The sequence below is a fragment of the Topomyia yanbarensis genome, unplaced genomic scaffold (genome assembly GCF_030247195.1).
Source record: "Topomyia yanbarensis strain Yona2022 unplaced genomic scaffold, ASM3024719v1 HiC_scaffold_82, whole genome shotgun sequence".
NCBI lineage: Eukaryota > Metazoa > Arthropoda > Insecta > Diptera > Culicidae > Topomyia > Topomyia yanbarensis.
In genome coordinates, this window is record NW_026684069.1 from 52,659 (window position 1) to 64,536 (window position 11,878).

Sequence of the window (11,878 nt, forward strand, 5' to 3'; positions counted from 1 at the left end):
CTAACTGACACTAATGAGAATCATTAGAGCATTTCTTACTTAACCTTCCGGAGATTGAGTCACGATATACATTTAGCCTACTGCTCTAAGAGTAATGAATAGTATTTCTGAACGTGGCGCAATCAGGGCTTTGCTACCGGAGAGTTGAGTAATTTTGGATAATCTTCAGGTGCTGTACTGTAAAGTGATGTGAAGAAAATTTTGTTTTACCTACACATATTAAATTTAAAAATATGATATTCAATATGATGCGCAAAAAGCCTGTAAAAATACAATGTTGCCTCACGTTTCGTTCGCTGTATTAAAGGTGTGATCAGTCCACCTCTTCGCAGGTCGACAAGTGGACGTTCACGGTCAGCTCGTTCAGCAATGGCAATGGAATCGGTCGAGAAAAAGTGCGAAGCGAAATCCAATTAGAACAAACCAAAGGGTAACTCAGGAAGCGGATATATAGAAATCAGAGTTGTTTTTTATTGTTGTTTTGTTAACATTTGACAACATACAATTAATAAAATTTTTGAAGTTTTGGTAATGTTCATCAGAAATGATTACGCGCAAAAAAAAATTGCGGCGGAGGCAGGATTCGAACATGCAACCTTTGGGTTTCCGACCTAATGGATTTCGAGGCCTGACCCAATTCTGTTCACCGACGCCGTCCTACTCTGGTGCTCAGGTTGGATGCGTCTGTGTAGATACAGAAATGATTTGTGTAATTGTCATTGACTAACTGTTTATTGTTTCTTCGGGCTACGCTAGAACTTGCGAGACTGGGGCGAATATTCAATCTGTATCTGAACCAGGGTCGTTTGCGGACTCTTTGTAAACGGGCCAGAGGTTGGATTGCCCATCGTCCGACTGCGTTGATGGTAGCTTGGAGTGTCCTACACGGGCTGATTATGCTGCATTTCTGAATCTTCAATCATTCCGTTGCTATCAATTCATGACCTTTTCGAGGCCCATTTTCAATGTGCAACAGTGTACTATAGTTGTTATAACACGATAAATTTTCAGATCATCTGCATACATGGCGACGGAAATCCACTGCAGGGGTCTTTCACGAAAAGCACATAAATAATGCCGAATGATAAAAAGACAAAGCAATGACTGTTTCCACATGACCCGTTGGTATCCAAGGGGTTTTAAAATCCCACCCCAGAAACACCGAAGGCAGCAAAGTAATGCCTGCTCCGCCACAAATACGTCAAGTTCCAAACCAACACTTCATCGGCACAACTTTGTCTCGCTTGCCCACTCAAGCCGCCAATTCCAATTCTAAGTCGGCCGCCAATTCCAATTCTAAGTCGGACGGTTTCTTGTCTGTCTACTATCAAAATGTTCGAGGAATGAGATCAAAAACTCAGGATTTCTTGCTGGCGCTCTCCTCTTGTGATTATGATGTTATTGTTCTCACAGAAACCTGGTTACGTACTGACATACATAACCCGGAATTTTCAATGAACTACACAATTTATCGTTGCGATCACTGGCACTGTAATAAAAATGCCTTAAAACCAGGCATTGTTATTACTTGGAACAAGTTATTGCCTGAAAATGCATCAACCGAACAATAGATTTCTATCACGGGAACGATAGTTGCTGGGGGACTGAGTCAAATCAACTCTCTCACTAACGCAAATGGACGCACGCTCGATCTGGCATTCGTAAACTACGCCGATTGAATCGAACTTCTCCAGCCTCCGACCTCTGTACTCAAAGTAAACGCTCACCATAAACCCGTCGTGCTTAGATTTAACAGGCAAGTTCTACCAGAAGACGCTTTTGCCGAATCCGTCAACGGCATCAATTTCAACTTCAACCGCTGCCATTTTGATAAAGTATCCGCAGCCTTCGATGTTGTTGACTGGTTTGATCTGTCAAGTGCAAACGATCTGGATCATGCTGTCGCGGTGTTCTACGGAACTGTATACGAGGTACTGCGCCGCATAGTTCCTAAGAATCGTGCCAACAGAAAGACGGACTACTAGTGGAATTCCGAGCTTCGTCGTCTACGCAACATTCTCCGAAAACAACGCAAGCGATACTTCCTTCACAAGACATACGAAAACAAAGCTATTGTTCGCTAAACTTCAATGCGAAACTACCCGGAATAGTGCATTCGGTGAGTATATAAGTTATTTCCAAAGCAACCTTCGGAACAACCCCTCGACTTTCCGAAAGTTTATAAACAGCAAAAAACGAGTTGGTGGTATTCTCGTAAATGTTTATCTCGGGGATGCCAGCGCGCAATCCAAAGCCGAATCCGTAGACCTTTTCGCAGAACACTTTCGTGGGGTATTCATCAACTCAGCTATCTCTCTGCCACAAGAGTGTATAGACACATTACCATCACACAATATTAGTCTCCCTTGTTTGAATATGAGTGAAGCAAATCTGTTGAAAGCTTTATCCAGTGTTGACCCATTGAAAGGACCAGGCCCGGACTGCTGAGCTTCGATATTCATAAAAAGATGCACACGATCATTGTCATAGCCGGTCAGCATTATTTTTAACCGCATAATCACTGAAAGCGTCTTCTCGAGTGCATGGAAAGAAGCGGCTATAATTCCGATTCAGAGGAATCTCACTTTTGAAGTGTTTTGCTAAAGTTCCTTGAAAAATACAATGAGATGTACGCAACTGCTTCTAACATCATCGACGAATGTCAGCCCGGATTTGTGAAGCAACGTTCTACCACTTCAAATTCGATGACGTACACCAGCATATTAGTCCCTTCTGTTGAGAAGCGTCAACATATCGATGCAATATATTATGACTTCATTCGATAAACATTGCTTTTCTGAAACTACAAAGACTAGGATTTCCTCCGTGGTTAACTGGATGGTTGCAATCTTAACTGTCTAGTCGGAGTGCTTTCGTTGGAATTGATTCAACTGGTTCTAGCTTGCTTGATACACCAACCGGAGTCCCGCAAGTAAGTCACCTGGGCCGTTAATTTTCATTTTACTCATAAACGATCCCTTCGAACTGTCTATATCGCGTAGATTGATATATAGCCCATGTGCGGAGAATGACGTTGCAGGCAAATTGGTGGGTGTTAAGTCAGACCGGAGTCAGTCGCAAAATTTTCAAAAATGAGATAGTGATAGCACTGCAAAATTAATTTTACGAAAACGGGATCGTTGTTGTCCATCTATAGGACATTGTGTCGCATTTCGCGCACGTCCCGATTCTATAGAATATTACTAACATAGAGTTAAATCTTGACGAGAATCAAAATACCATCACCTCCAGAAATCCGTCCGGTGAAAACTGAAGTTAAATGACACACTGATCAGTAGAATGACGCAGTATAAGTGAACAGTGGTTACACTGGACGTAGAAAACGCCTTCAACAGTGCTAGTTTGGCTACAATCGCTGATTTGCTGCACTAACTGAGAGTTCCCGAGTACCTCTGTAATATTCTGAGGAGCTACTTTCAGAACCGGCAACTGATCTACGAAACGGATACCGGAAAAAGAAGTGTAACCGAAACAGCGGGCGTTCCACAGGGTTCAATACCCTGCCCAACTCTTTGGAATGCTGTGTACAACGGAGTGCTGAAGCTGAGCCTCCCCAGGGCCGTGAAGATTGTCGACGTGGTGCTCCAAGTGATCGGCGAATCACTAGAGGAAGTAGAAGTACTCGCAACGGAGGCGATAGATGTTGTCGAAGATTGGATGCGCGAGAAGAAGCTGACGTTAGCTCACCACAAAACCGAGATGGTGTTGATAAGCAACCGCAGGGCAGTGGAAAGTTAGATAACTGGAAGTAATGATAGACGACCGGCAAGGCTTTAATAGCCACATCGACCATGCATGCGGAAGGGCCGTAAAAGTGATCTCGGCACTATCTCGGATCACGCCCAACAATTGGGCGGTCAACAGCAGTAAAACGCGACTACTGGCAGGACCTGCATGGGTGACGGCACTGCAGACGAAGAGAAATACATCTCGGCTGAACAGCACGTTGAGGCTGATGGCCAAGCGGGTGTCTAGCGCGTATCGAACTGTCTCGTCAGAAGCTGCCTACGTGACAGCTGGATCGATTCCCATAAACCTTCTACTCGAAGAAGATAGCGAGTGTTATAGGGATCGAGACACTAGAGGTGTCCGTAATTGAGCCCGAGCTGATACCTAAGCAAGTGGCAACTTCAGTGGGATATCGCAGTAAACGGTAGAAGGACAAATCGACTAAGTCCATGCCTGTCGGTATGGATGAAGAGAGCACATAGTAAAGAGAACTTCCACATGACACAGTTCTTGTCTGGGCATGACTGTTTCAAGAAATAGGTTCAGCCACTTAGTTACGCTTCAACCGGAATCGCCGGACCGACCTTGGCACTCGATAAGTTAGTCTGCTGAAGAGAGAGAAGGTAGACCAGCAGGCGCGACTTGGACTTGGCACCTAACCGACCAGCATCGAGATAACGGTTTCGAGAGGACCTTCGCCGTCGGAAAGTTTCTCCGTCGTGGTAGGCTAGGCCTACCACCAGCGATTAGTTCGAGTAGATCGTGAAGTAACACTGGCAAAGGGTCGTCGGTGCGCCTGTGAACTGGAAATCAACCCACTACCCAGAATCGCAGGACTGCCGGGGAACTCTTCGTCGGAGTAGGAAAGATCCAACGTTGAGGACTATTCTGAGTAGTTCGTAGCGAATCGCTGGCTTGAATCGTCGGGGCACCAGTGAACCAGATGCAATGCTCCACCCAGAATCGCCGGACAAACATCGGTATTCTGTCGGACCACTTCGAAGCAAGAATAACGCGTCCGTCAACGGTTGCGGGAGTCATTCTTTTGTCGGAGAACTCCCCGCCGAGGCTAGCTCCTCCACCGAGCACGACAAACCACCAGTATAGGGTCGTCGAGGTACCAGTGAACCACAAGCCACTCTGCAACCGGAATCACTGGATAGACCACGGAATGGAAATGGAATCCGGGGGATCTGATAAATATCGGACTCCTTGGTCGTGGTTTGAGGAGTAGGGTTCAGAGTTATCTTTTCTGTTCAGAGTCCCTCACTCTGGCACACAATGGAAGAAATCGGTAGTATGGTCTAACTATTGAACATGTAAGAGAGTAAAGGGCGAATACGAAATTATTGCGACACCGAAAATATCATGCCAATTTTTAGGGTAGTTTTATACATACATTTACTTCAAAAATCAAAAGAAAAGTTAATCGATGGAGCCTTGAGTGTAAAATTGAACGCATTTTCGCTTGATGCCCTCCATCAAAGTCTTTACAGTGTCATCCGGTACCAGTTTCTCAGTTTTTTTCCATTTTCTAAACATGTCCTTCTCGTCTTCTTGCTCTTCCAAAGTTCCCGCTTCATCATTGCACAGAGGAGTAACTAGAACATATTGTTGGCCAATAACCAAAATTTTTTTTTTTTCGATTTTTTATTAAGTGATATTTTTTTAGATACCTAAAAGCATACTGCATATTGTGGCAAAATAAAGAGTTTGCCAAAAATTGCTAAAGATTTTTTGTATGGATGCAAAATGGTGATATTTTAAGGAGTTTTTAATCATTTTTTATTATATATCCAGCAAAATCGCTTTCTAATGATGATGACTGTATTAAATAAGACAATATTATAACAAACGTAATTGAACACAATTATTTGTGTAATCTCAGCTTAAAAATAACCGAAAATAGTAGTGTTTCTGTGTATTGGACCAGCTTTAGAAACACCCTTTTTAAACATTTTATTCCAAATTTGAATGATAGAAAAAATACATTATACGGCACGATCCGGCAAAGTTTCTGAAACAACGTTACAAAACAAGATTCCGGCTATCTGAAAAACATTCAATCTCTTCCGATCTTTTCCGATCCACCAACTCCAAGCGATTTGAAAATATTGATATTTCCTCTAATTTGAGATACGCCAAAATGCTGCAGGGCCAAATACTATGTTTGATAAAATGTATATCTATGAATATGTGCACAGGTTTCCCTTTTCTTCTCCCTTTTCCACTGACCAACTGTTCATGCATCGGGAAAAACAAATGTATTCACAAAGATTACCTCGAACATACTAGTATTCGGAAGGATCTAGAAAAATGACCTCTGCACTGGTAGGTGGATAGATGCCAAATTGTCCCAAAAACTAATTATATTCTATTTTTAGTTCATATTAAGGCATAATAACAGCAATAGCCGCAATAAATAGTTTTGGCCAGGATTCGACCCCAGTTACTCCTCTGTGCATTGCCCAGTACTGCTCCACCGGGCGCAGCTCCGGACAGTTTGGCAGATTCATGTCCTTTGGAACAAAATGGACAGATTTGGCCTCATACCACTCCAGGACACTTTTAGAATAGTGGCATGATGTCAAGCGGAGCTTCGTCGTGCTGCTGCAAGAACGGCAAGAGGCGCTTCTCGAGGCACTCAGATTTGTAGATCTCGCCATTTACTGTGCCCTTTGTCACGAAAGGCTCACTCTTCAGTCCGCAAGAGCAGATGGCCTGCCAAATGAGATATTTGGAGGCGAGCTTCGACATTTTCTTCTTCTTAAATTTGTCTTCCACATAGAACTTGCTCTTGCTGGTGAAAAACTCCAACCCCGGAATTTGCTTAAAATCGGCTTTTATATACGTTTCGTCGTCCATCACACAGCAGCCATATTTTGTCAGCATCTTCTCGTAGAGCTTCCGTGCCCGAGTTTTAGCTGTCGATTGTTGCCGCTCATCGCGGTTTGGGTAGTTCTGCACCTTGTATGTATGTAGTCCAGCTCTCTTCTTTGCATTCTGCACGTAGCTCTGCGACATGCCGATCTTTTTAGCCAAATCACGGCTTGAGACGTTGGGATTTGCTTTTATCATCTGCTTCACCTTTCCCTCCGTCTTTTTTTTCTCCGGTCCCGGTTTTCTTCCAGCTCCTTTGCCGGGGTCCAACGTCAACCGCTCCTGGAACCGCTTCAACACTCTGGAGACGGTTGAATGGTGAATGTTTAACATTTTTCCCAACTGCCGGTGCGACAGGTCAGGAAATTCCAGATGTTTGGAAAGAATTTGTTCTCTCGACTCGCGTTGGTTCACCTCCATTTTCGTTGAATCGAAAAACACGACTTCGAGTTTGACAGCATGTAAACAATACACATAAATGAGAAAGTGTGCAAAATTTGGTTGATTTTTACCTAATGGTAAAAAAGTTATGCCCTGTTGAATGTGTCGCAATAATTTCGTGTTCGCCCTTTAAGAACTTTACCAAGAAGTAGAAAAACACACACATAACTGAACTCTATTATAGACAATTGAAGAAAGTCCTTGCTGTTATGACAGCTGGCTAGATTAGGCCATTACGTAATTCGGCCATCATGGAGCTGCTGATGCTGATTTTCTTGTCACAGGAACGGTTCCTTTGTTGAACCATTTGTTTTGAAAACAAATTTTTTTCTGCTGGAAACCGTGAGCAGCCTAGTAAAATATTCGAGCTCTGGATTTATTTAAAATGGGTTTTCGCATAAATTTTATCGTCGATGAAGACACGTCCATCAAATTTCGTCAGCACCTGACCGTAAGCTAACGGGCCCGGGTTCTGGCCAATTCGTGTTGTTTGGAGCTACTGTTAGGTTGTTTATTTGCTCGGTGACATTTATAGCCTCCTCGAAGACGGATTTGCCGCACAGTTCAGTGTTCAGTTTCTTCGCAGTAATGGCATGGATTTTTAAGGAATAAACCAAAAATCAATTCTGTGTGACTTCCTTGTGTAAAAAGTATAACATTTCAACTGAGATTGACAGAGTTACTCTAACCCTTCGAAAGCTGCATTAAGATATTAGATTTTTATCAATTATGGTCAACGAGTCAGAAACGACGCTTCTCAATAGACTTTATTGAATGTGTTTGTACTTCGACTTGTGCTAGTTGGTCCCTGATTTTGTTTTCCGTGGTTATCCTGAAAATACTAGCTCCAATATGAATGCTGGGACGATGTTGGTCAGAAAAATTGCCCCATGGCATCAAACAGAATTTCTATTTGTGTAATCAGTGAAAGTAAATTGAAAATTCATTGAGATATTGAAAATTCTTATTGATAATAAAGCAAGTATTCAATTTGAGGAAAAATAAGTAAACAAAAAAAGCGCTACAAAATGAGAACATACTTTGATATCATATATGTCAATCATAAGCTGAAATTTAATTAACATTTAAATTTGAAGCTAATATTAAAATATTATTTCGTTTTTCTGTAAATTCTTTCTGAGTTTGTATTGCTAACAGACCTGCTATAGTGAACCCCTTCATATCGCCCATTGTATCCTGACCGTTTGCGTAAAATTGGACTTGACTATCTGGAAAACAAAAACATTCACCACGGTTTGTTTTTGTTAACAAAATCAATAGAGAAATGGATTCAAGGGTGATGGGATTCGTCTAACTATTCGTATATTTTTTGTCAGAAAGATGTGCCCCATCCCCTTTGCTTTCAACGCATTTCGGATACCAACATCAAGATGGATACATAAACTGGTCCAAATTCTACTGGGGTGAGCGAATGCGGACATTCATGGAACCTTCTTAGCCACGTCACTTCCAACGATTTATTAAAACCCCTCTGAACTAAAACGGTTGATACGGTTGTCCACGTTTCTTCCTTATTCAAGGTTCAACATGATTTGTTGATTAAATGGTCGCTGTTAAGTCAGACCGGACTAAGTCGCAAAACATCAAAAAATGAGATAATGATAACACTGGGTAAAGAATTTCTTCAGCTACATTCGACTTTTTCCAGATTTGAAATATGTAACCATAAACAAGAATTATGGCAAAAAATATTTTCCAATTATAACGTAAAGGATGCTGCGATTCAAACTTTAAACTCGTTTTTCTCGAAATCAATATTTTGTCACTTAGTCCGGTCTGACTTAACACCGACCAAATTATTCAATAAATGAATTCAATTTTTCAGGATCCCTACATGTATTGGCTGTGTATGTGAAGACTAGACTAGACTAGACTAGACTAGAAAGATGTGCCCCCTTTGCCAGCCGGCTGCAGCCGCCTATGATGCAGGTACTTCCAGAAGCATCCGTGTTCGGACAAAAACTGCGTCAAATGGAAGTTCACTTCTCCATGCTTCCTAGGTACCCAAGCAGACATCTTTGGGATGAGTTGGTGGGTCCCTCTTCCTCTCTCCGCGTTGTCTACTGCCATTTAGCCAACGAGTCTGCTCGGGCCAGTCTCTTTGCAATACATTCCACGTCGTCGGCCAGAGTGATGCAGATCGGGATCATACCGGTGACAACGTACACAACTGCTTCGGACGATATTGTTCTGTAAGTACTGGCGACTCTTACGGCCATCAGCCGACATGTCCTGTTCAGCTTTTCACGGTTTCACTTGGTTTTAAGCGCAGCACCCCAGGTAGGAACCCTATATCGGAGTATCCATTGACGAAACAGTAGATTGAAGACGTCTCGTGCTGTTTCTCGGACCGCCAATGTTTGGCATAATTCTCGCCATTGCGTTCGTTGCTTTTGCTAACTTTTCGCAGGCGTAGTCGATGTGGTTGTTGAAGCTAAACCGGTCGTCGATTATCACTCCACATTGTTTCGATGCAATCCGATGGCAGTCTGAATCCGCTGAATCGCTTTGCAGTTGCTGACCAACAACACCTCCGTCTTGTGGTGAGCTTGGCCCCGTTCATCTAGCTTTCGACCGCGTCTATTATCTTCGTCATCGATATCTCCACTTCTTCAAGTGTCTCACCCATCACCGCTAGTGACACGTCATCTACGAAACCCATGATTTTCACTTTCCTGGCATTCGCAGTGCTAAGACCCCATCGTACATCCTGTTCCAAAGAGTTGCACTGAGAATGGAGCTCCGAAGAATGCCCGCTGTGACTGTCATTAACTTCTGCTGTTCGGTCGTCTCGAACAGCAGCAATCTGCTCTGGAAGCAACTCTTCAGGATCTGGCATTGATAGTCGGGAATCCTCATTCTGTGCAGCGCTGCAGCGATGTCTTCCCAGTTGGCGCTGTAAAATGCACTCTTTACGTTTATCGGGACCACATCGTAGTCATCTTTGCTTCTGTTTAAATGCTTACTAAGCACCCTCGAGAACTGTTCGAATTGTATCCACCCTCGATGCTCCTTTGCGGAATCCGAACTGCATCTTGGAAAGTCCGCGCTCACCCTCCGAGCATTTCGTCAACCTATTCTGGATTATTCTTTCCAGGAGTTTTCCGGGTGTATCCAGTAGACATATGGGCCTATAAGAGGCCGGATCACCCGATAGCTTCCCTGGTTTCGGCAGTAACACTAGCTTCTGTACATTTCACATTTTCGGGAAGTCCTGTACATGTCCGGATATGCCAGGATCGCAGTTTTCCATCCGAACCGGGGGCTTTCTTTGATATCAGGCTCTTCGACGCTTCTGCGAGCTCATCGTTAGTCACTTGCCGATCGTCCGTGTTTGCTCTTTCTTCTTCGCCATACGGTGTCGGTGGCCGATAGTTGGATCGAGCTTCGGGAAAAAACCCTCGACAATTATCTTCAGCTTGCTAGGGCACATTTCGGCTGACGTCGTCGAGCCCTTAATTTTCGCCATCACGACTTGGTATGTGTCGGCCCAGGGATTGGCGTCTACTTCCGACACAGCCCCTTGTGACAACCCGAACTGCTAAATCTGATCTCCAGTTTTAAAGCGGCCCTAGCTTCCCGAAACGCTGCCTTGCGCTTTTCTTTATCTGGCTCTGAAATTGCTCATTGAGCCCGCCTTCTGGCTCTGAGACAAACAGCGCGTCACGTTCCACCAGTAAGCTGAACGCCGTCTATTGCGTGATTTTAGTTTTCGCGGCATTGCCATCACAATCCTTCTTGTAAGGTCAGCTGCATTCACGTTCTCGGTCCCGCCGTTCGGTCGAAGTGCTCCAATAAAGAGGTCTTTGTTGAAGACTTTCGTCTTCCACTCTCGCTCGCAGGTCATCCTTCTCCGCGGTGCAGCAGGGCTTCCGTTGAACGATACGGTAGCGAATCGCCTGGTGGTCGCTAAGCGTATACGTTTTGCGTACTCTCCAATCAATGTTGGCCGTCAATAAAGGACTACAGAATGTGACGTTGATTATCCCGTCTCTTCGAAATGTGCTACGGAACCTTCATTGCACAATCGTACGTCTAACTTCGATAGAGCTTCGTGCAGGGTACACCATCTTGTGTTGGTTACTCTACTGCCCTATATTCCACAGCCCAGGTGTTGAAGTCACCACCAATGACTACCGGCTTCTGACCAATCAATTGCTCGGTTAACTGCTTCAGCATTATGCTGAACTGTTCCACTGTCAACCTTGGAGGAGCGTAACAGCTGCACAGGGGCGGCGAAACACTTTACGCCCGAGTGGGTAGAAAGCATAGGATGAGGGGTCCATTAGTAAGGATTTTTCCCTTTTCGCAATGCATACGCTTACATTACATTCACATTAAATCACGTTCGTATATGCAAGTGGAATTGTGGGAAGTCGATGTTTTCAAATGTGTGTAGTGCGAGATACATGCGTTGCACATCTAAATTTTTTGAAATGGTTCAAAATTTAGAGTGGGTAATTACCCACTCGGTTAGTTTCGAGTGGGTAGTACTACCCATACTACCCACGCTTTCCGCCGGCCCTGCAGCTGCACACGAAGTCGCCGTTGACACGGGGTATATCAGTAAAAAGAAAGCAGTTGAAATGCAATAGGCAAACGATTGCCAGAAAACCTAAAATAAAGTATGCAAATTATGAGCAACCTTGACTAAAATTTCCAAGCCGAATAAATGTATTGAAGTGAAGTGAATAATTCAACAACTTGCGGAGACGGACTTTATTTATTTTATTTCTATGCACATTTATATTTGTAATTATAACTAATCGCCGTCGACCCTGTCTCG

General features: G+C 43.7%; 1 protein-coding gene across 1 annotated transcript; it reads left to right on the forward strand.

Moving 5' to 3' along the window:
* The first annotated feature begins 3,772 nt into the window (after window positions 1-3,772).
* LOC131696168 (uncharacterized) lies at window positions 3,773-4,120 on the forward strand. Its single transcript, XM_058984714.1, has one exon. It carries the CDS (start codon window positions 3,773-3,775, stop codon window positions 4,118-4,120), a length of 348 nt encoding a protein of 115 aa, XP_058840697.1.
* Window positions 4,121-11,878: the final 7,758 nt, after the last annotated feature.